This window comes from Vipera berus (genome assembly GCF_964194415.1).
Source record: "Vipera berus genome assembly, chromosome: 16".
Lineage (NCBI taxonomy): Eukaryota > Metazoa > Chordata > Lepidosauria > Squamata > Viperidae > Vipera > Vipera berus.
In genome coordinates this window covers 10,288,089-10,313,763 of record NC_138219.1, presented here as the reverse complement: position 1 = coordinate 10,313,763, position 25,675 = coordinate 10,288,089, and the positions used below count along the sequence as shown (strand labels likewise).

Below are 25,675 nucleotides of genomic sequence, written 5' to 3'. Positions count from 1 at the left end.
CAAGTTGGTAAACAAATGCACTATGTTAAATAGCAATGAAACTATAAAACAAATTGTTCCAATTTAAAAGAACTGAAGTCCATTTTGAGGGGATCTAAGTCACCTTAAGACAGTTTGGAACAAAGCCAGTTCAACATGTTTTTTCCTTGCTAGAAGCAATAGTGATTTTTATTACGTGCTCTGAATTGTAAAAGGAAATATGAATGTATTTGTGGCTGAATATATTAAACAGTTCCTAAAGAGCTATGTTTATCTATTAGAAGCAGATCAGAAAGTTTTCTCTCTTGATTAGGTAATGATTACTTGAAGCAGGACACTAGGCTGGACAGTCTCCTGCTTTGACAGGGAAAATGGGAATGACGTTAAACAAGTAAGTGGTTTTATTTCCACAAAGATGTAGAGGACGTAAAGTGGGAGAAGGAGAAAGTACATTCAGACTTTGCAAGATTCTTTCACTACAACGGTTCCACTAAAAATAGTTTTAGACCGCTATGTTACTGGTTTTCCTGGACTGGTCTACTTTATAAGGCTGACACAGGTACAGGTGGGCATATCTTTATTTGCATCTTTTCAAAATTAATCAAGAAGCTTTCTAAGAAAGGAATAAATCCTCTAGCTAGAGGTTTCCTTGTCTCTATTATTTCTTTGGACCGCAGAGTACAGACCGCCAGCCCCTGCTTCAGCTTGCATTCCTCTTCTCTACTTAATCCTCTTGTATTCTAAAAGCCCCCAGCCAGGGAGTGGTGATTTCATTACACCATCCCTGCTCAGGCATGCTAAAGGCGGCAGCTTTGGGCCTCTGTGTGGGGAATGCCTGTCGTAGTCTCAGAGGGCTGAGCTACTAAAGTACATATTGCTCTTTCAAACGAACGTCCTCCAGCAATTTTGGAGGGCAGCATTCGTCCATCCCAATTCATATATTTACTGGCAATCAGTTAACTAGAACTGCAGTTTGCTGTTTCAAGCTGAAAAGGCTGCTATATAATACAAAGAATTAACTGAGAATAGTATTTCCACTGTTCAGAGACCTTGACCTGAGTCAATTATCAGAGACTTTGCCCCTTCCAGCAAGACCTCCTTTTGTAATCATTAACCGGGTTCCCTAAGGCTGCTACTTGTTCTCTTGGAGAAGGAAAGGAGAAGATTTTGCCAAGATTGAGCGATATTCCCAACCTAGTGCTCTTCAGATGTTTTGGATTGCAACAGTCATTATCACAGCAAGCAGGTCCAAAGACCATGGCACCTAGGTTTAATTAGGGTTGTTGCCCAACAATTCTGGAATTAACGAAGGTTATAAAATAACTCATTTTTCAGCTTTCCCACTCTCAATATTGAGTTCTAAAAGAATTGGGATTTAGCATATCTAAAAGCTGCAATATTTACATATGACAACTCTCCCCCCTACTTTCCACAAATATATTTTCTGCAGAAAGTACCGGTATATAGTCTTTATTTTTTCATATATGACAGCAACACCAATTTGTATAAAAATGAGATGTTTTGTTTTACTGTACATAATTTGGTCACAATGGACTTGATTTCTTTTTAAAGTCCATTATCCATTTTTTGTTTTAATCACTCTAATTCTGCTTTTGGCAGCAAAGCTGAAAATCTTGCTGCTCACAAATGAATCCCAGATCACATGTTTAAAAAAGCACTAGCTTCCACTCTAGATGGGGGTTATTCTCTTTATCGCAAATAATTTATGATTTCTGCCTTCAATTCAAACACTCTAGCTGTTTCCAAAACGATTGCCAAGTTTGCCCTTTGCTGAGAGGGATTTTTTCTGGAAATTTAAACAGAGGACTCTGCCTATCCTTACATAAACCACACATTGATACCACTTACTTGTAAAAAGAACTAATGTGTGATATTTTTATGACAGGATCCTGCTCGTTAGCCTGTCAACTGCAAATCCAGGTCTCTGGATTTGTGTGGTGACTAAAGCAGCTTGGCAACAAGACACCAGCCTAGAGCAGCAAAGAGTGAAAACAGCAGCTATACTGGGGAAGGGGAGCCGTTGCTGGCCAACGCCTGCAACACACAGCCATTGCCTGGGCGTCACTTTCACCCGCCCTGCTTGTTCCAGAGGAGGAGGAGGAGGAAGGTGTCGGTTTCACAGAGGGGGGGGGACTGGAGGGCTGAATGGCCCTCCTGCGGCTGCTCACTTCCAAAGGGCCCGTTGCACCAAGAGGGGAGGGAGGCCTTCAAGGAAAAGCCAAAAGCCGCGCCTTGCAGCAGTAGCAGCTAGAAGCCCTCCTACACGCACAGCTGCTGGCCAGCTTTTCCAGATATCCTCTCCAAACAGCAGCAGCATTTTATTTTCCAGAAAGGAATCTGATTAAAATTTATCCATTCTCTCTGCTTCTACCTCTCCAAGGAAGACTTTGGCATACGCAGAAGAGCTGCTTCAGTTTATCTTGCCTCGCAGGAAGGAGACTTGGAGGCACCTGATCACCAAGACCCCCATCCTAACCCCCCCCACACACACACACCCCACCACCACCACCACCCCAGTCCTAGCCTGCATTTCAGATTCCAGGCTAATCAGAAGGGGGTGGGGGTGGTTAGGAGACAGACTTCTTTCCCTCCTTCCTGTATTTCTCCCGCTACACTCAAGAATACAGACTCACTCCACTTTTTATGGGGCACACACAGACACTACAATGCTTTCTATGTCCAAGAACTCCTTTAAAATTAAACACCCTCTTCCAGATACAGGGGTAAGTAGTGAATCTGCCTGTTTTGATGTGTGAATGAAGGTTGAGTAACTTTTTTGCCAGTGAGTTTGGGAAAGTGGGAGGAGGGGGAAGATGGCTATGAATAAGTCTCCTGGTGTTCTACTGTAATATTCTCCAATGCAGGGGAGGATTAGGTGACTCTACAAGATCCTTCCAGTATAAAGAGGGTGATGTGTGAGGTCTGCTGCAAGAGTCTTTCTTTGACAACTGATTACACAATGGGTAAATTATAGAGTTATTACACCCAGTGGTAGTGGTATTCTGGCAGGGGAGTTAATTCTGTTTTGTGTAGATTTAAGGATGTTTCAAGGTGGCACCTGTGTTAGCCAAGAGTCCTTCAAAAATAATGTGTACTGAAATCACTGGGAGGCAACCTGTGTTAACTCTATCTCTGCCACCAGGAAAAGTTCAGATTTTCAAATTCCCTTCTTAAATCACAATACTATCAAGGACAAAACAGCCACTATCTAACATCAATGTGTTCTCTTGCAGAACAAAGTGGACGGATAGTGCCACTTGTAAATAAATATCTATTAGTTAAGTAGGGGTAGGAAAACCATAAAGCTGGGCGTGATGACTGGACGTCCCATGGCATTATGTTGGGAAATAATTTCAATACAGCCAACGGTTTGTTTTTGTCTTCCTTTAGAAGATTTAGAATAAAGCTGCAATTTCAGGGCGCATTTCTATAATGGTTTTAGCGTAAAGATCTGCAGAAGCTCAGCTGATTGAAAGCACTCGTCTCCCTTTTTATTCAAAGCAGTGATAATTTTAGAAATGGGTGTTTGTTTCTGTACGTTATGTACTTGGCCATGGAGTGTTTCAGCAGGGCAACTTTCCCGTTAATGATTCACAAACATTTAAAAAGGTTTTTTTTTAGGAATCCTGCTGCCTGGCTTCAATGCTTCTTTGGCTTTTGAGCTGGTAACTAGGAAACCCAGCCTCTTGGCCAGAGGGCTTCATTCCAGGGCTCCTGCTACGAGGGCTGGTCTCAGGCTGTTTCTTTAGAACAGCCAGGAAGAGTAATAAGGCCAAATAGAACAGAGTAAAGACTGTGACTCTCGTGCCTGTCTCCGTACGCTTGACATTTTGTCTAATCAATAGTTTATGCATATTTTTCTGCATCAACTCTTTGCTTTTCCAAGAAAGGTCTGTTTTTTTCTTACAATTACATGCATTCTCTTTCTCTTTTGAGATTCTTTGCATAATCAAGCAATGTTTTCCAAACTGAGGCAGAAATATGCAGGACGGAAGTCAGTCAGTCCAAGTGCTGTTACAATCACTGGAGCTGAAGATACAGGAATACGCGATCAGTCTAAAGTTTAGAATGTAAAACAAATGGTAGGACAGTTGCTTGATTTTAATAGCACTATCAAAGAAAGTAAGGGAGAAAATAGTTTTGCAAGGTCATTTGCTGATCTCTTAAATTATACTTGGTCTTGAAACTTTGGTGTGGTGTAGTGCATAGAGTACAGGATTGTAAATTGCCAGTATCCTGTGCAAAAGAACGAACTAAAATAAACTGAAAATAATATGCAAAATGATCCCTTGCCTCTTCCTTCACTAGCACTGACAAGACACCAAGTGCTGTCTGCTTCATCCCTGCTTGGGTATTATTTTAAGAATATCCAAATACGTCTTGCTAGTTTATACTAAGGATCCTTCAAGTCCAGATACTTTGCTTCTAGGAAACAAATTTGGCTGCACTGGTGACCATCTTCACTTCTTTCTCTGCAGCCCAGGAGACCAAAGTCCCCCAACATGAGCGGAAAGAGGAACGGAGACTGCCACACTCTCCAGTGCATTGCAGGTAGTAGGAAAATGGGCCCATGTGGGCATCCATGCACATGGGTGCCAGTCTCGGGCTACATTTTTCAAGCATGCTGAAATTGCATGGAGATGAAAAAGCAGATCTAGAAATGCTATTAAAAATGGAGATAACCTTTTTCTTGCACGGAGGATATGAAGGGTTATTACTGTACAGTTGAACGCAAATGTCTGGGAGGCTGGGGTGCTTAAACAGCAGGTCGTTCCCAGGCTGCCAATACGGGGTCACATGCTTCAGCTTAAGTAAGTAGCCGAGGATAATGGTGATGGAAGATGCCTTTCACAGGGCAGGGGTGCAGGAAAGATATAGCACTCTAGGACACACACACACACACCCTTCCTCCTGCTATTAAGACTTGGCGGAAGGGATTCTCTGAGTTGTTTTGCTGCAGCAGAAGAGGAGTCCCTTGTGTAAAATAAGGCTAATAAATGCACCCCGGTCCACTGAATTCCATACAATACAGCAGCATGGTCTATGAAGCCAAGGCAGAGATGCAAAGCATGAAACCTTTTTCAGGTATAACGCTATGCAAGAGTACATGCAGGTGTAAGTTGGGAAGTCCTTGCACAGAAGATGCTTCGCTTGCTGAGATTCCAAGTCATGTAACTGCCTTAGAGGGAAAGCAAATGGCATTGTTATGCTTGGAAACGAATCAACCCCCTTACCAATATGGAATGAATAGAGCTAAGTGCATAAAACAAGATGAGATTTTCCTTTTAATGTCTCCAATTTATTATACTTTGGCACGAAGTTTAGCTTGCCAACATATGCTCCAATTATATGCATTAAAAAGTGCATCTGAACATCCAAGGTTCAAGTTACAATGTTAGTTCCTTCCAATCAGTAGCCTCTCAAATGTTGCCACATTTTGAGATAACTACCAGACAGTATTATTGAAGACTGGTTGGTGAATTGGTTGGTGAATTGGACAGCTTTTGCTCAAACAGATAAACTGACTTCTTTGATTAGAGGAAAGAATCCCAACCAATTAAAGACTTTTATGGTATGCAAAGGATGCCTTGTTCCTACCTTTTCTACTGGAAAGATCTGTGATAAAATTCTACCTTCTTATTGCATCAGTAGAATAATCTGAGCAAACGCTTCTGATGCAGAGATGCTGGGAGATCATTCTTCATCAACAGATGCGGCACACTGCCTCCCTTCACAAATTACTATTCTGGGAGGGTCTTGCAGGAAGAATCTGTACACAATTTCTGCTACATTATTTTTCATATATAAAATACATGATCCTTTATTACATACTTAATGCATGTAACTCATTAAATACTTCACATACTGGCTTCATATACCCCATTAAGTGGTACTTGGAAATAAAATACAAAATCCTTGTGGTCGTCCTTCAACTGGTGCAGAATGCGGCCGCGCGAGTTGTAATGGGGGTCTCCCGATACTCCCATGTAACACCTCTACTCCGCGAGCTGCATTGGCTTCCGGTTGCCCTCTGGGTGAAATTCAAGGTGCTGGTTATCACCTATAAAGCCCTACATGGCCTGGGTCCGGGGTATTTGAGGGAACACCTGCTGCCGGCATCAAACGCCCTTCGCCCAGTGCGCTCCCACAGGGAGGGTCTGCTCAGGGTCCCGCCGGTAAGAGATTGCCGGCGGGTGACACCCAGGGATAGGGCCTTCTCAGTGGGAGCGCCTGCCCTCTGGAACCAGCTGCCGGTGGAGCTGAGGACTGCCCCCGACCTCCGATCATTCCGCCGGGGCCTGAAGACCTGGCTCTTTGAGCTCTCGGGCCCAGGCTGAGGAGAAATTTATTTTAATTGGGGTTTTTAATAGTACAGGGTTGATTTAATATTTTTTAAATTGGTTTTTAACTTTTGTACGGTTGATTTTTAACTCCCTGTAAACCGCCCTGAGTCCTCAGGGAAAGGGCGGTATATAAATGCAATAAAATAAATAAATAAATAAATAAACTGTTTATTTCAGGTGAATATATCCAAGAAACAGCAGGCCATGTAAAAAAAAGCAGTTCATCCCGAGATGGAGGCCATATTCCTGGCACGCTTTACTGTACTAATCTAAGAGTGGCCTTCTTACCAGATTCTTCTCCCAACGACGAGGTGGGTTTGGCAACTGATTCACAGCCACTAATAGCGATGCAGGTTAAGCCCAAATGCAGAGAGCAGCACGTGAGCCCCAGGAAAGGGCAGGTAGGAGAAAAAGGTGGTTTGCAAGCTGTGAAGGCCCTGAACTCAGAAGAGCAACACAGAATGCAAGAATTCTTGGGGGCTGCTCAGTCACAGAAGGAATATATTCTGTTGCGTTTCTGCTTTGGGTTTGAGTTATATTTCCATTTTAGATTCGGTCTATAGAATCAGTTGAAATCCAGTGAAAAAAGAATACCAGTCCTTCCAAAAAATCAGCCCCCTCCACTCCATTAACTCCACTGAGGCTGTTCAGTTCTTTTAAAACAGCAAAAAATCCTGACCATTATAATTGCTTTATGACAAGAAAACACATTGAAATCTAGCATTGTGGGTATGCCTATGAGGAGGAGATTCAGTATTCTAAGAATACGTGAGTGGCTCCTGCTGAAACTGTGTCTCAGGGAAGAGATCAGAAATAGAAAAAAAACAATTAAAAGTTCTTTCTTTTCCTTCTAGAATGACTCTTGCTATCTGTTTATGTGCAGTGACTATGAAGTGGCCCTACCGTGTATTGGGAAACTGGTGGCTGGTAGGTTTAGAGGAAAAATGCCTACATAATCTTTGTTTTTACAATAGCCAACTATTTTGTTCTTATAGAATTTTGCTCAGGGTGCAAGAATTTTTCTTTTGTTCATTTGAGGAACAGAGACAGAATCAGAATGTAAAGGTTGGGAGGGATTCATCCAGTTTCCGACTTGTAAATTGCCCAAGACACGGAAGTGTTGTCTTATTGCTCTGTAAATTGACACCACTCTTGGTCATTCTAATGAACAGTCTTTCCCTCACAACAGCCTTCCTCCTCCTAATAACATGATTTCTGTTCTCACCCCAGTGAACAGTTTCACGAAAGCTAAGGTGCTGACAAGCACGTCTACACTGAGGTTCACTCCTGAGGAGCTGATCATCTACTGCCGAGATTTCCGGGTTCTAAGGTTCCAGTTCCATGAAAATGGCTTAGAATCCCAGGCCTTCCGGGTAAGTTACGCAGGTAAATTCAGCAGAAAGGCATCTAGTCAAGGGTGAGTCTCAACACACCTTCTGCCAAAAGACAGTCTCACTCTGCTTTCAGAAATCAAATATTTGTGTGACCCACCTTTTCTACAACTAAGAGAATATGCAATTCTTTCCTCCTTCCTAATTCTGGCACTGGGAAATGCAAAATGGCATACACTGGTTCTTCTCATCACGGTATATAATATTTTAGGTACCAGAATCATTGGCTTCACTCATTGGCATACTTTATTAACTTATAATCCTTCTCTTTTTAAAAAAACAGATTATTATTTTTTACCCTCGGCCTGGATGCCACAGATGAGTGGCACAATAGACCTTGCTAGTCCCGCCTTAGACAGGAAGCCAGCTAGATGACCTTGGGTCAGCTAACTCTTCCATAACTTTGCGTTCCAGGTGACAATGGCCATTGTGCAAGCTCAGGAGAACAGTGGCAGGGATACCTGCTATGAGTACTTAGCTCTGAAGAATTTGGGTAAGTAGACACAGAACCCCTTGGGGGTCTTCAAGTCCAATGCCCTGCCCAAGGCAGGAGTCTTTACACCATCTCAGAGAGATGGTTATCTAATCTTTTCTTGAAAATCTCCAGCGATGAAGCACCTGCAACATCAAAGAAACAGGGAGATTTTATTGGAATACACATCTCAACACACTGACCTCTGTGTTGTAGAGAGCAGCTGCCTGGGCAGACAGGACACACAGCCACAGGAAGAATTCTCAGTAGTGCTTTTTGAGACCCTCTGTGACTGGGAGGAGGAGCTGAAGCGGCTCGGTGCCGCTAGCTGGCGAGTCAGCCCAGTCAATGAGCGCTTCGATATGTCTACCAGGTAAAGATCAGTTGCTTTTCAGGAGAATGGGAGGTACTTGCCCACCAACACGAAATGTTGCCTCGAGGGCAGATGATGGCGATGGAGAAATAACAGTGGAAAGAGGTGAAGCCAGGATGAATGGGAGAGACAAGTTGGAACCGAGTCCTTCTGTTGCTTAAGGCTTAAGCCAAGGAGCCTAGATCTGGAAGCTCTTGCAGCAATGGTAAAAAACTAGTTAGTATTAGTGCTGTAGTTACAAGTATTTGTCTCTTTTTTTAGTAGTATCTTCTTAAAGCCCAGTTATTTTAAAAGTATGCAGTCAGGTTCTAATGAATTTATATATGATGCTGACATGCTGCACCAAGAATCAGGCATGGAATTAACTAAGTGAAGGGTGTAGCGGTGAATACTTGATTATCCTTTCTGAACATGTACATTAAAAATCTGTTATCTGGCAACTGGGTTCCTTTCACACGTGTTAAACTAAGCCCTACCCTGCCTATCCTAGCTGGGGATGACGGAGTATAACTAAAAGGTGCCAGGTTGCAGAGATGTACTTTTAAAGATTTGATTTCAAATGTATTTGTTTCCTTTTAACAGCCTTCCCAAATACTTGTGGGTCCCCAGTCGATTTCTGGACAATGAGCTGAAAAGAGCCTTTGTGCATTTCAACGAAAGACGAATACCAGTTGAGTATAAGGCTGTGATGACAGTGTGCTGTGCTAGCCGCGCACAAGAACAAGAGGGCAAACGAGGGAGCCGTGGGAGGGGGCCTTTATCCCCCACAAAGGCTGGACACAGAATGCTTCCAATTTCCCACAACCTGAAAGGCTAGGTTAAAATGGAGTCAGGTTATTAGTGATTCAGTATACTGAGGAAACTCACCTATGATATTAGTATATTGTGTGAATCAGGCTAACATATTAAACCACAACAGAATTTATTTCTAAGAGCACAGCATGTTCTATGAAAATATAAGTTGTGCTTTGTTAACCTGTATTTAGCATCATATGCAAATCCACTCCGTGAGCATGAAAGAGGAAATGTTTGCATGTTAGAATACCTTCCTAAATAACGTGAAACCACTTAGAACAAAAAGAGAGAAGTCTGAATTTGAAGATCAGAAAATTCTTGTTTAGAACTCAGGATTTTTTCCTCTACTATGACCAGAGGCTCTGCTGGCATCACCCAAGAGGCAGTGATCTTCTTAGAGCAGCTAACTTCCACACTAACTCAGATCCAGAGAAGGAAGATATAAGGTACATGACAAAGAGAAACTCATAGCTAACAGTATGATGTGGAATTTTCTGGTCTTGAGAAACTGCTTGGGTGAAAGGCAGGGATGGCTGGGAATGGTGGGATGAATTATGCCAAAGGGTGGATTACCAAAAATTGTGGGACAGCTTGAGGGGAGGTGGAAAATGGGGACAGGACATCAGCAAAAACATGGGAGAAATTATTACTTCTACAGCTCAAAAACACTCTCCTGATTCCAATGTATGTATCACGTGGTTAATCTTGAGTAGGTCTTGACAAAAAACAACAACCAGGCTTGTATTTCAATATGGTACTGAATTCCATTCCATCTTTTTCACGGGAACCATATGTGAATTGCAGACACAAAGGATCCAGAGTGATATAATCACAGCACCTTTAGAGTTTCATTTTCACACAGCCAAAGCTCAAAAATATGTTAAATTTTGGCAGTGTTAAAATTGTGCAGTACCTTAGACTACTTTTTTTAAAGTCTCATTTTGTGGAGCATTACCTTCACCCTATTTCTCTCTGAAGGGCAATAGAAACACTACTGTTTGCTGGGCATTCTCAGTGTGTAATTGTAGAAGCAACTGCTGATCTTCCCAGCCTTCCCGAGATCTACCAGTCTTACTCCAAGCTGTGGAACCTGAGCTTCTGCCTGACCGGTAAGCAGAATCGGAAGACAAGTCTGTGCCACACATAAATATTAGCACTAGCAAGAACAGACCAGGATGTCGGAATGCCTATATGTGTGACTGAGAGATACAAGATGACAAGTGCTCTTCCAACATCAGACCATTAAGCAATTTTGTCAGGCGAGAAAAGTGTAAAATATCCCCTTTTCACAAAAAAATGGTGTCAGATTTAACTTCAGTGATACTTCTTGCTTCTCCTAGATACGTCTCTTGCGCCGTCTGATGAGAAATGGCTCTCAAGTCTGGAAAGTACACGGTGGCTGGATCACGTAAGGTAAGAGATCTCAGGCTTCTAGGGCAGCTGCCTGGACCAGAAGCTGTTATCCTGTGATTAACTCTCAATCACTGATTAGTAAAATTAAGAAACAGGTTAATTCTATTTTCAAATATGAAGCCTATATATACAGAAAATACGGTGGGAAAGTTCTGTTTCTTGCTTTCTTCCTGTCTCTTTTGAAAATGTAGTTTACAAAATGACTTCTAGCTTCCTTATGAATTTGAGAACTAGATCTTGCAAGATGAACCCTCCTAATTATTTCATTTTGTGTTTTAGGGGCTGTTTTTAGTTGAGAGATAATTTTACATTAGCCAAAGATCTGCTATGAAGAGACTGCAGGGAAGAACCACAATGCTGCCATTTTTACTTCATTTTTTAAACACTAATGTTAGCATACAGATATAAAAATCTTTCTAATGATTTATATTAAATATGATTAGTTATTCAGTATATAAAAAATTGCCACACAAAGCGTATTCTTCAGAAAGGCAGGAGGACAATTAGAAAAATAGGAAAGGCTACGTGAGACTTGTACTTTTTGCTTCCAACATCTTGAGAAGTTCTACCTTCCCCATCTAGATTATGCTTGAAGAAAGCCAGTGAAGTGACTCTGCTGTTAACAGAGAGGAGTCGATCAGTTATACTGCAAGGTAAAGGAAGTTCCTTGGTCTTTAATTCCATTTTCAAATAATTGCTTGAAAATTGTTGGACCATTGTTTACAAACTGTAATATATGGGTTCACACAATATGCTAAACCATAACTTCACAAACCATACCACAATTTGGAGCATCCTTCCTTGAAGATAATCAAGAAAACCACGCTGTTTTAGATTTTTGTTAGTAGTGTTTATATCAGGCACGTGTCGATATGGGAACTAGACAGAAGTCTCCAAGGACCCGAGTAATTGTCTTCTGTAAAAGCTGTAATAATTTCCAGATTTCAATGAATTTATCACTCTTTGTTATCTACAATCTGTTATGCAGCATCTGTTCCTTTATTCACAACTTTGTGGGGAGTGGTTTCTTTTCCCAGTACAGTGTTGCAATACAGGCAAACAGAACTGCCTACTTCGGAGAAAACACACTTCCCGACCTCATTTGATTCCTCTTACAAACAGGATTAGATAGCTGGATGACCAGGGTCAAAGTGAAGCTACAAGGAAAATTATTCAGATAAGCTGATCAATACTCCCCCACAAGCCCTATATAGTAAAGTTAAAAACAAAAACAAAACAGGTCACTAGCTACAAAGTCACTACAAAGCCCAGTGCAAGGAATTAAAACCAAGGAGATAAGGGGAAATCTTGTTGACAGGAAACTGACCCTTTCTCAAGGTCATGATACTAATTTGGGAGCGGTGTCAAAATCTCACATGGAAGTACCTTCAATCAGATTTCACTATATTATGTTTACCCGTGAGCTTTTAAACAAGATCTATGGTATGTTTCCTATTACATCTTCGTGAATATTATAATTTTTGTCTTCCTGCTATTCCTAGTAAGTAAAATCCACTTCTCTGCATATTAATAATTATGCAAAAATACCATAGCACACAACAGTCTTTTATCTGCTCCATTTCCTCCCAGAATCAGATGACAGAGATCTGAATTGCTTGCTGGCTTCCCTAGTGCAAGTTCTTTCAGATCCACATACGAGGACAATACCTGGATTCCAGAGCCTGATCCAGAAAGAATGGGTAGCAGCAGGCCATCCTTTCCTGCAGCGTCTCAATGTACTCCAGAAAAATGACCAGGACGAGGTAGGGTTCTTGTTCTGTGAGACAAGATGAAATTGTGCCTTTAGCTATTTGAAATAAAATGTGTATATATAAAATAAAACGAGAGCCATTTTGGTGTTGTAGCTAAGGTGCTGGCCCAGAAACCAGGAAGCTGCGAGTTCTAGGCCTCCCTTAGGCATGGAAGCCAGCTGGGGGGTGACTTCAGGCAGTTACTCCCTCTCAACCGTACCCACCTCACAGGACTGGTGATGTAGGAAAAATAGGAAGCAGGAATATCAGGTACGTTTGCAGCCTTCAGTGGACCAATCAGCAAAACAGGATAAAAATCTAATAAAAATAAATGAAATGGATTCACAAGGAATCCAAGAAGAGGCAGCCTGAACCACTTTCTGCTTTTTAAAAAACATGGCGTTAGTACCCACTGTTAAGCATTCATTTTACTTTAAAACTCATCCTCTTTTCAGAAAAAATGTTACATGCAAAAAAGGGACAAGTATTAGAGGAGGACAGAATCACTTCATTGTTTAATCTGTTCTAATCCTTTTTTTATAGTCACCAGTATTTTTTCTGTTCCTGGATTCTGTATGGCAACTGCTGCAGCAGTTCCCACAATCCTTTGAGTTTACGGAGGCCTACTTGATGGCCGTATACGATAGCTGCTTCATCCCATTTTCTAGCACTTTCCTTTTCAACTGCCAGTGGGAACGAAGTCGAAAGAATGAGGTGAGCTAAGACGGGGGGTTGTGAAAAATAATGGGAGTCAAGATTGTTGTCCTAATTCCTTGAATTTAAAAATCTATGAAAACAGGGGAGAGAAACATATATTGGACATTATTAGCTTCTCTTTCTTTGTATCCAGAATCGTTTTCTCAATCAAATTTACACTCCTATCAATGGCTGGCAAGAAAATCTCTGCTTAGAAATCCGGCAAAAGGGAGGCTGCCCTACGAAGAGTGTAGGGCACACAAATTTGTCTACAATTTGGAACTGGCCACTCAGATTCAACCCCTGGCAGACAGCACAGTTCAGGAACCCCTGGTACAATGAGAACAACTTCAGCAATGGAGGCACTTTAAATAAAAAATTTCTACTCACAAATAGTGACAAGGTGTGTATTAATAAACATAAGGTGTTATTTTTTAACCTTTGGCTTCCTAGATTCAAAGCCAACTATGTTTTCTACATTCTTTTCCTCTAGATGGAAAACGCTTCTTCAGAAAAATGGACCTTGTACATTTTTTCAAAAGGCTCTCTCAGTTTGCAAACCCACATTTTTCCTTGGAAATATGGGACCCTCTCCAAAAAGAGTTTTCATCGTGTTCAGGCACTGGAGACTTCTAGAGAACAAGAAAGGTCTTGGAAGGCCAAATCCAACGGCAGCTTCATTTATCATAATGGACTGCTGCTTCTCCCATCACATACAGGGACTTCAATACGTTTATGGAAAAGGTGTTATCTTCGGGGGAATCCAGAAGTTCAGGTACAAAAAAAATCCAACAGAAAAAAGACTCAGTTGAAATAATCAATTGCCAAATATAGCTTCTGAACTGTGAATTATTGATGGTCTGTAATAGCCTGTTTAACATCTCATTACTGGCTCAGTTCCAAACATTCCACAGTAATGAAAATTATTTTTCAAGTGGCCAATGCTACTAATTTGCACATTGTTCCTAAATCTTTTTAGCCCATTCAATTGTATGCCCAAAGCAATTAAAATCTAAACATGCACTAAGGCCTCAAAGATCTTGCACAATGTTAAAGGAGGACAGATGTGTGCTGCAGGAATTATTTGTGATTTAGTTCTATGTCTTGGTGCCACCCACAATCTGTTTCAGACATGTATGTCTCCTTCTGTCCTCTGGTTCAGCAGATGAGCCAATTTATTGCTGGTTCAGCCCTGATGTATATGAAAATTATTTATTAAAGGTTATACACTGCATACTCTTCTGATTCTGGTGAACTGGAGATATGGTAAAAGTTCCCATTCCATTTGAAACACTGAAGCTCCAGTGTTTGTAGGCAAACCATTGCTCTTGCCTCATCCTGCTTCCTGGCTCACAATGACTTTTCTTAAGCAGCTCCCCCAAAGAATTGCTCTAAGGGTAACAGTTGCCCCTCCCAAAAATGTTGGTGGGAAAGGAAATACTATCAACTTTTCCTTTGGTTGTGATAGGGGGATTTTTGTAGAAGTCAAGGACAGGCCTAGCCTCAACTGTGAAAACTAAAGTATATTTTCTGTCTTATGAAATTTTAAACTGCAGAAATTTTAACTGATTACAGTATTTGGATTAAAAGCGTATTTCTAGAAATCCTTCGTGTTGCATCCTCTTGGTGAGGAATTCGTGTCTATTGTTGAACACACACATGAAGTATAAGTGCAAAATATGATTAAAAATGGCATATATAGTAGCAGCAACTATTTTGTAACTTCAGTTTTTAATATCAATGTATGTCACCCTTCAGGTTGGCCTCTTTGCTTCCAACGTTGTTAAACTCAGCGAAGAACTGGATCTTCTTCAAAAGCGACTAACCTATTTGCAAGCAAGAGGAAGCTATAGCATAGCTCTGGAAAATGCGTAAGGCGGCACAACAGCTCATTAAAAATACAACCTTCATTTTTACTCTCCCATTGGTAATGGATGGGCTTCCTGAATATTCATGGCAAATGTGAACTATTGCTTCTCCTTCATATGAAACCACCTGCAGCAAGCTGGGTTTTAGAAACTTCTTAAATGAGGCACTGTACTTTATATAATTAGTGCAGGTTCGAGTCCCACCAGGCTCAAGGTTGACTCAGCCTTCCATCCTTCCGAGGTAGGTAAAATGAGGACCCAGATTGTTGGGGGCAATTAAGCTGACTTTGTAATAATGCCGCTTGGGGTGTGTGTGAAAGCCCTAATAAGCAGGCATATACATAGAATGAAGGCTACTGCTAAGCTTGTAAGCTGCCCTGAGTCTTCGGAGAAGGGCGGGATATAAATGGAATTAAAATAAAATAAATAAATAAATAAATATATTCCCATTCATATTTTTTCTAAAATGAACATCCTGCCAAATGAACTAATGTTCTTATGCTGCAGAGACAATGGCATGCTATCTATTTACAGCCCTGGAACACAGAAAAAAAAATCAATAGGAACTTTTTTTCTTATTGCCTAAGAGGTAACCTGCACAGTAAATATATTAATAATTGTTAAATAACACCAAAAGCTGATTATACATTCAGTAGACAAAAATAATCAAACCTGGAGCCACAGACACAACATGCCTGATAAACTGGTGCACAAAAACACAATCCTTTTAGCTTCCCTCTTCATGTATCAAGTTTACCGTTTATTCATTCAATGTCTACTATCCGCTGTGTGTGCATGTGTACTCTATATGCAAGTTTGTGTGTGTACAGACAGAGAAAGAAAAAAACCCCTCTTCCCTATCTCTATAAAGACAGAAGTTTGCTGTAACTTCAATTATATACTATTTCAGAAGCTTTGATTCAGAAGCCTTAACAGCAAACAGGAAATTGCCAATTTTGAACTAATGGCTTTTTAAATAAAATGAAAACCTCTGTAAACAGAATACAATAAAACTGTGGTTTGGGACATTTGTGCATTTGATGAAATGGGGATTGTTTTTTTCTTTGTCACAATGTTACAAGGACAGACTAGCTTGCCACAATCACAAGAACTTTATGCAAATTTCACTCTGTCAAACTGCAATCCAGAGTATATAGGATTCGTGCCATTATTTCATACTCTTCATTTGCTTGCTTGTGTGCTATTTACACCCTTTGCTCTTTACTGTCTTTCTTTGCACCTAGCCCAAAAAGAAAAGGGCAAAGCTTGTTTCACCCACCTTGGGCTAAATCACGATTTGCTGTCTGAGGTCGCCTTTCTTAGCCAGGTTTTGAAGCAACTGCAGATCCTTCATCCCTTCTCTGCCAGTGGCTTTTCCTTGGCCAGACTGGCATTGTACAAACACATAAGTGTGATCGCTGGAAAAAAAAGTGTAAAGGGTTACTATCTACATAAAGGCCTCCCACAGGAGCATTTGGGGTCTAAATAAAACACTCTGCATGAAGCACGTCAGCAACCCGCCTCTCCCAGTCGTGTGTTTGACGGAGGACTTCGATGCAAGGCTCGACCCCGTTCCCCGAGGGGCCCACAGGCCTTCCTCCCCTTTGCCCAGCCAGGCCGGCCCCCTGCGGGAAGGGGGGGAGGAGGCGCCCGCTTGCTGCTGCGACCCCAGCCGCGCTCCGCCTATGCTCAGAAGCACCTCCTGCGCTAGGCAAGCCGCAAAGCGCGGGAAGCAATTACTTTGCACTTTCTTCCCTGCCTGGCGATTCCGAGGAGGCCCCTGGCAGAGTCCTGCCCCGGAGAGGCCAAAGGCGGCCCGGAGAGAGCGGCTCCCTCCCTCCTTCCGCCTCCTTCCGAAAGGCAACGAAAGAATCGGCGCGTGAGTCGCTACTGCGCCTGCCTGGCGAAAGAAAAAAAGCGGGAAAGGGAGAAGAGGAGGAGTTTGGAAAAGGTTCGCGCTGATTGGCCAGACTCAGTTTGTCGCTTCTGGGCGGAAGTAGCATGACTGGTGGACGCCGGAAGTTCTGGTTTTATGCCACGTGATTGCTGTCGAAATGATGCACCTACGCAGTTGCGTCGTTGCGTCCGGGCTCTTAATGCGATTTATTTTTTTAATCTGAAGACCGACTTCCGCGAGGAGATGATGATGCGCGTGAGTTGCCCGGTAGCCCTTAAAGCCCAGTGCCTTTAACGGCGAGGCCTCCGAGCGTCCGCCCGGGAGCATAATGGCCGCGCCCAACCTAATTTCCGGCTAGGATCGGAAGTGCGAGAGAAAACCGGGGAGCGCCTGGGTCAAGATGGCGGCGGGCCCCATCTCGGAGCGGAACCAAGGTAACGGCGGCGGGCGCGGGGCGGCGCGGGGCGGCCGCTGCTCAGGCCCGAGCGAGGCGCGGCGCCTCCGTCCGCAGGAGGGGCCTCCCGGAGGGCTGGATTCTAGCCGCCCTCCTCTCTCTGCGCTCGCTCGGTCCGGAAGGGGTCGGAAGAGGGGCTGGAGGCCGTCCGGAGCCCCGCAAGGGCTGCCGCCGCCTGACCCCCATCCCCCCCGCTCCTCCCCCCCCAGATGCCACCGTCTACGTGGGCGGCCTGGACGAGAAGGTCAGCGAGCCGCTGCTGTGGGAGCTCTTCCTCCAGGCGGGCCCCGTGGTCAACACCCACATGCCCAAAGACCGCGTCACGGGCCAGCACCAAGGTGAGCGGGGGCGCCCCGGCCGGGCCCGGAGGGGGGAGCTAGCTTGGCCAGGAGGCCAGCCGCTGCTGGGGCGGGGAGGTGGCAGAGTGGAAACCGAGGCACAGCGGAGGGCCGCGGCCGGCTGCGAGCCCCTCTCCCGGTCGTGTCCTTTCAGGCTACGGGTTCGTGGAGTTCCTCAGTGAGGAGGATGCCGACTACGCTATCAAGATCATGAACATGATCAAACTCTACGGGAAGCCCATCCGGGTCAACAAGGCCTCAGCCCACAACAAAAACCTGGATGTGGGTGCCAACATCTTCATTGGCAACCTGGATCCGGAAATTGATGAGAAGCTGCTGTACGACACATTTAGCGCCTTCGGGGTCATCCTGCAGACTCCGAAGATCATGCGTGACCCTGACACGGGCAACTCCAAGGGTTATGCCTTCATCAATTTTGCCAGCTTTGATGCTTCAGATGCCGCCATTGAGGCGATGAATGGACAGTATCTGTGCAACCGCCCCATCACCGTCTCCTACGCCTTCAAGAAGGATTCCAAGGGGGAGAGGCACGGCTCCGCCGCTGAACGCCTCCTCGCGGCACAGAATCCCCTCTCCCAGGCCGACCGGCCACACCAACTCTTTGCAGATGCACCACCACCACCTTCGGTGCCTACGCCAGTGGTCACCACCTTGGGACCAGGAGTTACTCCTCCAGGTACACCAGCGCTGGGGCTGGTAGCTCCTTAGTTCTGGTTCCTTTCTGCCTTTTGCCTTCTGATGATTGTTTTTTCTCACTGCTTGAGTTCTTAATGTCTGAAAAGGTTGACGAGTGACTCAGCAACCAGCGGGTCATTGGGTGCTTTCCCCAATATTTCAGAGTGTTCTGTGATTTTCCATTGCAGGCATCCCCCCACCTGGATCGTTTCCTCCACCAGTACCCCCTCCAGGAGCTTTGCCACCAGGATTGCCTCCAGCCATGCCACCTCCACCCATGCCACCAGGGGCAGGTGCCCCAGGACCTCCTTCCACAGGAGCCCCCGGGGGGGCGCATCCTCCCCACCCACATCCTTTCCCTCCTGGTGGGATGCATCCAGGTATGTTCTGTGATTTGGACAACTTCATTCTCAGCAGAAGACAGGTTCTGCCTTTGTCACTATGAGAAATCTCAGTACTGGGGGCTGCGGGAGAGTTTGGGAAGAGTGGGATCCAGCTGTGGCCCCTGTAAACCAGTTGTATGATGTGGGTGAGGTCTTCCTGACAGTCTGTGTCTTTGGAACTGTGTGAATGCATGCATGAGAAATCCGTGCCTTTTGTTACTTTCCCAGGCATGCCGCAAATGCAAGTCCATCATGGAATGCCCGGGATGGGCCCACATCACCCTGGACCCCCAGGGGCAGGGGGGCAGCCACCTCCACGCCCACCCCCAGGCATGCCCCATCCTGGGCCACCCCCCATGGGCATGCCACCTAGGGGACCTCACTTTGGATCACCAATGGGTAAGTGTAAGGGTTTGGGGTATTCTCTCCTCTTCTGGTTTCGTGCCAAAAAGCCCACTGGAGTGTGAGGGCTATTGACTTTCCTAGAAATGGCTTCAAGCCAAAGAAGGGAAACGCAAGCAATTTTTATCAAATTCCCCCAACAGTCCTGCAGTTCTGATTCCTTTGTGCCTGAAGCAACTTATCTTCACAGCTTGATGCGGTCTTGGGCACCTTCTGGGTGCTGTTCTAATGCCCATGTGTTTTATTTCCCCAGGTCATCCTGGTCCCATGCCACCTCATGGGATGCGTGGGCCGCCTCCCTTGATGCCACCCCATGGATACAACGGCCCCCCTCGGCCCCCTCCCTACAGCTACCAGCGCATCCCTCTGCCGCCTCGTCCTGCCCAACGGCCCATGGTGCCTCCACGGGGACCTATGCGGGGGCCTCTCCCTCCCTAGGCCACAATAGGTCACTCGCCTGCCTGAAAAAACCACTTCCTGTGGGTCTCCCCTTTTCTGGGTTTTGTTTTGCGGGGGGGGGGGGGGAAACATTCCAGCAAGCAGCATCTCTCTCTTTAGTGAAAAACATACTCGTGTCTTTGACAGGATTGAGGGTTTGCTCATCCTATTATTAGGTTTTTCCCTTTTCCCTTTTTTTAATAATCCTTTTGTGAAATGCAACTGAAAAACTTGTTTTGAAATAAAAAATGAGAAGGTTTTCTGTAACTTTCTTCGTGGTCCTCCTGCCCTCACGGAGTTGGAAGAGGATTCGCTCCTTCCAGCAGGGAGGTAACCGAATTGGGTAGGGAGAGTCACACGGGGACTTAAGCATCCAGTTTAGTAGGGCCCTCCCTGAAAGCCAGCGTGATCATCACAAGCTGTATTATATGGATAAATATTTTAACGGTAGGTATGCTGCATTCTGCCATGGCAAGAGGCTGGCTGGTAATACTTCAGAGCCATGCTCAAAATAAGATGGCTGAGAAACCAGCTTATCAGTCAGATGCCGTTCCTGGAAATTCCTCATTGCCTACACCTGGCGTGCCCTCAGCTTGCATTCCCAAAAAACAGTTTGTGCCTCTTGGTACTTTTATAGTAAAGGTTCGTGCACTGGTTAAACATGGTGTTAGTTTGGTCCAGAGTCTATAGGATTGTCCTTCTCTTTATGGCCCCTGGGAGGAGGGGACCTGTGCAAAACAACTCATTTTGTACAACTAGATCTTGTGTCTCCCAAGTCAGTTTGCAGAGTGACATCCCCTCCCACAGGTAGCTATGAATCACCCCTTGAACCCAACCACAGAGCACTTTCCACGAGGCCTTAACCAAGGTGCCAAGCCTGAACGTCTCCCCCAGAGACGGATGAGCTGCATCTCATTGGAAACCGACGCCAAGCGCAGAACGTTAGAATTTTGCAGCCACTAGAGGGCGCCCGCTCCGACAAACTCCGCAGCGCTCGCCGAGGCTGCTGCTGAGAGCGTCGCGTGTGCCCAGCAGCCGCGCAGGCACCTAGCAGCTCATTTCGGCAGCAGGCGCAGAGGGCTCCCCCGGGGAGCAAAGCGGCAGCTTCCGGGTCCTCTGTTAGAGGAAAGTCTTCGTATGGGCTCACAACACCAACGCTGAAAGATATTTTGTGTGTGAATTAGGTTTGTCCTGGAAGAGGAGAGAAGAGAAGGGGACTCTGCTGCCTTGCCAAGAGACCCTCTGGAGCTCCTCAGGGCGGGAGATGAGCAGGCCAAGATGGGGGAGGGAGAAGCACAGCGCCTGATGGGAAGCAGGAGCTCCTGGGCAGCCCAGAGGGCGAATTGTGCGGCAATCCACACTCTTCTTGGGTTAGGCCTTGAAAGGGGCAGGGCAGAAGACGGTGAGCCCTTTCCTAGACAAAAACCACAAGGCTTCAGCTGGCTGGCATCCCGGAATCTCTCTCTGAAAGTGCTGGCTTTCCTTTGGCCACAGTTTGGGAACACCATGGAAGGAATTACAGCCAGACGCACTCTGGCTTTAAAGCATTCTCCTTCCTCCTGGCTTCTGACCTTGGGTTTCCTTTGGCTCACTCCCCCTTCCACTAAGCTGCACTTCACTTCTGGGTAGCAAGACCACCCCGGGAGACCCAAGCCCCGGCTCTCCCAGAGTTTTGCTATCTGAGCTCCTCCGAGACCCTTCAGCCAGCCTTGGCCCTCTCCTGGCACCACTATCAAACATGCCCCCCCCAGTCAAGCTGCCCGCCTGAGAGGGGAGCTGTGATCTGCTCCAGACAAAGCCCAGGTGCTCTGGGCATCCACACTAAGGGAAGGATGGCCGAAGCCCTTCCACACTGCTGGGTTGGGGTTACAGAGCCCAGAAATCAGTGGGCCATTCGCTTATGGGGTGGGTGGGTGTTGAATTGGTCTTTGGCCAGAAACTGGGGATGTAAAGAAAAAGAGGGTTGCGACAGAGACCCCCGCAAGGGAGATCATCGCTGCTGTTCCAGGCTTGCTGATGTGACTAGGGTCACTGGCCTCGCGGCTGCTTTTTTAAAAAGCCTGCTTCGAACAAGCGCCGCGGAAAAGACAGCGCAAGCGAGGACTTGGTAAGTCGTCTCTTCTGCGCTCCTGTTCCCGCGGGAGAGGCAGCCGCTTCCTCCTCGGACCGCTTTGCCTCTCTCGGTGCGCTGTGCTGGGATGCGGGGAAAGCGAGACTTGGGCGCAGCCCCCTCCTCGCGGAGCCACGGCCCGCTCCGGCCGGCTCGTCCCCCCGAGCGGGCTGTCATCCCCGTCCCCTTCCCCTCCGTGCCACAATGGACTCTCCCGTGACTGGAGGGGCGCAGCAACCTCTGCGCTCTGGCTCCGCCGCCGCTGCTCCCCCTGCGTCTCTCTGGCGGTTGCGGCGGCGGCGTGCGGCGGCGGCGGGAGCGAGCGCCTGCCTGCCTGCCTGCCGGCGAACGGGCTGGGTACCGCGGGAGCGAGGTGAGCCAAAGACAGACCTGGGGATGTGCAGGCCGGCCGCGGTGGATGCCAGCGCCGTTTCTCCCTTCGTGTAGCCATTTTGTCCTGGGAAAGCTTGGCCTTCCTCCCCGCCTTCGCGCACCGCGTCTTGTAGCCCCTTCCCCCCGCGGGCTCGCATTGCCGGCCTTGGCTGGTGAAGGACTGCGGGACGGTCCCTGAGGCGATGCTCCGCCGCCGCCGGGGCTGCACAGAGGAAGAAAACCGTAAGGGGGTGGCGTTGGTGGGAGAGAAAATGACCTTGGATGCCGGGGTGGGGGCGCGAGCCGGGGGAGGGGGCTGGGGCTCTTAACCTTTCGCTCATCATCATGTAGCCGGCTTTTTTTAGGCCGACTGAATAATTGGGGGGGCAAGCGGGCTCCCCCCCCCAAAGCGCACGAAGTCTGTTGTCTCTCTGGAGCAGCCAACGCGGAGAATGGGTTCCGTCGGGGCTGTAAATTAAAAATAGGTTCCGCGCGGGGAGGGGGGAGGGGAATGATGGTTATGAAAGAAGCCTCTCTCTGGTCTTCGAGGCCCCCACCCAAGGACGGAAAGGAAGAGATGGGCTCGGGAGTCCCAAATTTCCTCAGATCAGCCGATCGCTTGCTCGCCCCGAAAGGATTCCAGCCCCAATCAACTGGACTACACTCCCCATAGCTCACAGCCAGCGTGATCCCCGTTCGGAATCATGGGACCCGAGACGTAGCCCAACGTCTTTGCGTATTTAGATAGATTTGATCAGCTAATCAAGTGGGTTTTCGAGCGGACAAGGGCTTCCCGCCGCGCTGGTGAGGCAGCTGTCGCGCCGGATCGCTCGGGCTCTGCGAGAGGCTGTGGCTGGGCTGGCAACGAGGGTCCCTCTTTCTCCGGGGTTGGCGGCGAGGAACGCGGGCGCGGCTTCCCCAGCTATAGGTCTGCAGTTCCGGGGGAGGAGGGGGTTCCTTCCCTGCCAGGTTGGTACACCGGAGCTCCCTCCGCGCCCGGCTCGCGTGTTTGGTTCATTGTTGGGGGCAAACATTTGAAGGAGGCCGTGAAAATGCCAGGGCGGGAGGTGACCTTGCCCGAGTCCGGGGGCCGGGCTGTGCGCGAGCCTCAGGTTGCGCGAATGAGGCGAGGGATCCTGAGCCCCGCGCAAGGGCGAACAAGCGTTCCTCTTCGCTTAGGAGCGGCCCCTGGAATCCGGCCCGAGTCGTGTGGACAACGGCGCTCTGTACACGCTCAGAATGCGGCTACTAGGTAAAATAAGCCCCGGCATGGTACTGGAAGGGGGAGGGGGTCGGTCGGGTGGAAACGGCGTTGAAAGAAATGGTTCCTCCCTTCCCCCCTTTTGGAAAAATCTGCTCACCTAGGTGGAGCTATGCAAATGCCGATGCCGTTCCCGACCCTTTCGGTCAACTGCAGGGAACCAGAAAACGGGCGGAAATCGGGGGCCTTTCGGGAGCCGAAGTGCGCGCTGTGGCTGAAGGTTTCCCGGCCTGGAGGGAGCCAGTTCCCTTCCCCTTTATAGGTTGATAAAGGGTCCTCGTGGCGTGCCGGTTGCATGGCTGCTTCAGTGCTCCCCCCGCCCCGGCGCTCCTTCTTGGGCGAGAAAGAAGAAGGGGCCTGGGGGATGCTTCCACCTCCCTCCTCTGTGTTGGGGGCAGATTGGACACCCACCCCCGGCTGGTTCATGCCAGGCCCTGGAGGTCTCTCTGGGAGAGAGAGAGAGAGAGAGAACCTTTATTTTCCTGTGGGCACAATGGCATACATTAAAAATGAAATTTAGTTGCTTTCTCTCAAAGTGTACACATACATAACACATGTAAAGGATACTATATTTAACATATGTATAGACCTACACCCTTACATATAAGTAACATATAAATAATCCAGGATCCACTAAAGGAAGCCCAAGCTCCCCTTTGAAGGGCAATGCCGTAAGGCGGAGGCAAAAGAGATGGCATCCCATGGGAAATGTGCATTGTTTGTTTTTCAATCACAAACTGATGCAAAAGCAAATAAAAAAATCTGGACTGGAAAGATACGAAAGTGAGGCAAAATAAGTGAGGCTCACTTGCCCTCTGAGCCTCACAAATTAGGAAGAGGATCTCTGCTGATCCCTGGGCTTGTCAGATAGGAGCCTTGGGGAACCGTTGCCTTTCGCCCCCTGGTTCTCAGCCTCTCTCCTGCTTCCAGAGATTAAAAATAGCCTGCTGTGGAGAGGAGAGCACTTGGCAAGGAGACCGGGTTTTTCTTCCTTCTCCCCCCCACCAAGCCCCCTTTTACTCCTGTTCTTCCAAAGGCCCCTGGAGCAAGAAGTGGCTCTGTCCCGGGGTGTGTGTGTGTGTGTATGCTTCTGGAGGGTGCCAGCTTGGACAACTAGGATCCATTGCAAGGCCCCTCAACTTTGAGTTTCCTTATCTGGAAGTGGAGAGGGAAGAAGGACACGGGGCTCATTTGGGAGCAGCAGGGGGAGGTCACCAACTGATCACCTCAACTACCTGCATTTAACAAGAGTTTCAATCGGTGGCCCTTGTTTGTGGGGCTCATTTGGGAGCAGCAGGGGGAGGTCACCAACTGATCACCTCAACTACCTGCATTTAACAAGAGTTTCAATCGGTGGCCCTTGTTTGTTTGTTTAAACGTGTGCCTTCAAGTCACTCTTGATTCCTGGCAGTGCCTGGAGAAGCCTCTGCAGTTTTCTTGGCACCATTTTAAAAAAAGATTTCCCCTTTCCCCCCCCCCCCCGCCTTCCCAGGGTCGAGTGAGGGGACTGGCCTAGGGCCTTCAATCATCTCCCCCCCACAAAGCTGGCTCTCTCATTCATAAATACTGCGGCTTTAACTGCATGGAAGGATTACCCTCCGTGCAACTACCACAACTTCAGTGAACAGGGGAGAGGTTCTTGCAGCCCCTCCTGGCAGGTAAACTCAATAAAGACTCCAGGGAAAAAGTGTGCCAGTCTTCCTCTGCTCCTGGCCCTCTGACTTCTGGGCCTGCCAGGCTGAGAGGGCGCATGGTCTGGCACTCCTCCTGGGAACTGATCTGAAGGAAGCTGCTTCTTGCTTCTGACAGGGATACAATCTTCCCTTCCTCCTTGGGACGTGGAACTCCAGTGCCGCCCTCAGCCTCTCGGTGAGCAGGAAAGATGCAGGCCGTCCCTGCCAGGCTGGCCGCAGTTGGCGCAAGGGGGCTTTTCTCCACCTCATCTCCTTATCCTGCCAGCCAGTTCATGGCTGCAGAAACTGCGCCTAAGTTATGCCTTATAGCAGCCTAGGAATAAGTCACCTATTAAAGCATATATACAAAAGCACGGCAGCAGGTTTATTTCTCGCCTCAGGCTTTATTCCAAGAGCTTTTTAATGGTGGGGAAATGCCCTCGGATTTCTTTCTGCCAGCTTCTCTCCCTCTCTTTCTGTGCATGTGTTGGAGGGGGATGTACCTTGAACCTCGAGAAAGGAAGTGCTTAGTGAAGGGGCAGCTTTTG

At 46.9% G+C, this 25,675-nt stretch overlaps 2 protein-coding genes and 1 long non-coding RNA gene across 5 annotated transcripts; 2 read left to right on the top strand and 1 right to left on the bottom strand.

Annotated features, from left to right (window-relative positions):
- Positions 1–2,598: 2,598 nt before the first annotated feature.
- MTMR11 (myotubularin related protein 11) lies at positions 2,599–16,063 on the top strand. Of its 2 annotated transcripts, none has more exons than XM_081340610.1 (17): positions 2,599–2,723; positions 4,479–4,551; positions 6,522–6,655; positions 7,199–7,271; positions 7,575–7,717; positions 8,150–8,228; positions 8,424–8,580; positions 9,163–9,250; positions 9,733–9,821; positions 10,354–10,484; positions 10,716–10,788; positions 11,371–11,441; positions 12,379–12,551; positions 13,083–13,253; positions 13,390–13,638; positions 13,729–14,010; positions 14,994–16,063. In XM_081340610.1, the coding sequence occupies exons 1-17, from the start codon at positions 2,667–2,669 to the stop codon at positions 15,108–15,110; spliced, it is 2,160 nt and encodes a 719-aa protein (XP_081196736.1). In that variant the 5' UTR covers positions 2,599–2,666; the 3' UTR covers positions 15,111–16,063. The 2 variants fall into 2 exon arrangements, with proteins under 2 accessions (XP_081196736.1, XP_081196737.1); XM_081340611.1 differs by lacking the exon at positions 2,599–2,723 and adding an exon at positions 2,928–2,963 and having other exon boundaries at positions 4,430–4,551.
- Positions 11,507–16,953, bottom strand: LOC308675442. Of its 2 annotated transcripts, none has more exons than XR_014028122.1 (4): positions 16,844–16,953; positions 16,383–16,521; positions 12,457–12,565; positions 11,507–11,713 (listed from the first exon to the last, which is right to left on the bottom strand). It is a non-coding gene; the product is annotated as an uncharacterized lncRNA (long non-coding RNA). The 2 variants fall into 2 exon arrangements; XR_014028123.1 differs by lacking the exon at positions 11,507–11,713 and adding an exon at positions 11,754–11,945.
- Positions 16,954–17,168: 215 nt separating this feature from the next.
- On the top strand, positions 17,169–19,970 carry SF3B4 (splicing factor 3b subunit 4). Its single transcript, XM_081340686.1, has 6 exons — positions 17,169–17,434; positions 17,664–17,792; positions 17,947–18,489; positions 18,677–18,868; positions 19,100–19,270; positions 19,527–19,970. Exons 1-6 carry the CDS (start codon positions 17,401–17,403, stop codon positions 19,709–19,711), a joined length of 1,254 nt encoding a protein of 417 aa, XP_081196812.1. The 5' UTR covers positions 17,169–17,400; the 3' UTR covers positions 19,712–19,970.
- Positions 19,971–25,675: the final 5,705 nt, after the last annotated feature.

Bases quoted from the DNA above. Each gene is read 5' to 3' on its own strand.
- MTMR11 (XM_081340610.1), top strand. From the start codon at position 2,667: ATGCTTTCTATGTCCAAGAACTCCTTTAAAATTAAACACCCTCTTCCA. The intron at 11,442-12,378 runs GTAAAGGAAGTT...ATTTCCTCCCAG, and splicing joins TCGATCAGTTATACTGCAAG to AATCAGATGACAGAGATCTG. The intron at 14,011-14,993 runs GTACAAAAAAAA...GTCACCCTTCAG, and splicing joins GGGGGAATCCAGAAGTTCAG to GTTGGCCTCTTTGCTTCCAA.
- SF3B4 (XM_081340686.1), top strand. From the start codon at position 17,401: ATGGCGGCGGGCCCCATCTCGGAGCGGAACCAAG. The intron at 17,435-17,663 runs GTAACGGCGGCG...CTCCCCCCCCAG, and splicing joins CATCTCGGAGCGGAACCAAG to ATGCCACCGTCTACGTGGGC. The intron at 19,271-19,526 runs GTAAGTGTAAGG...TTATTTCCCCAG, and splicing joins TCACTTTGGATCACCAATGG to GTCATCCTGGTCCCATGCCA.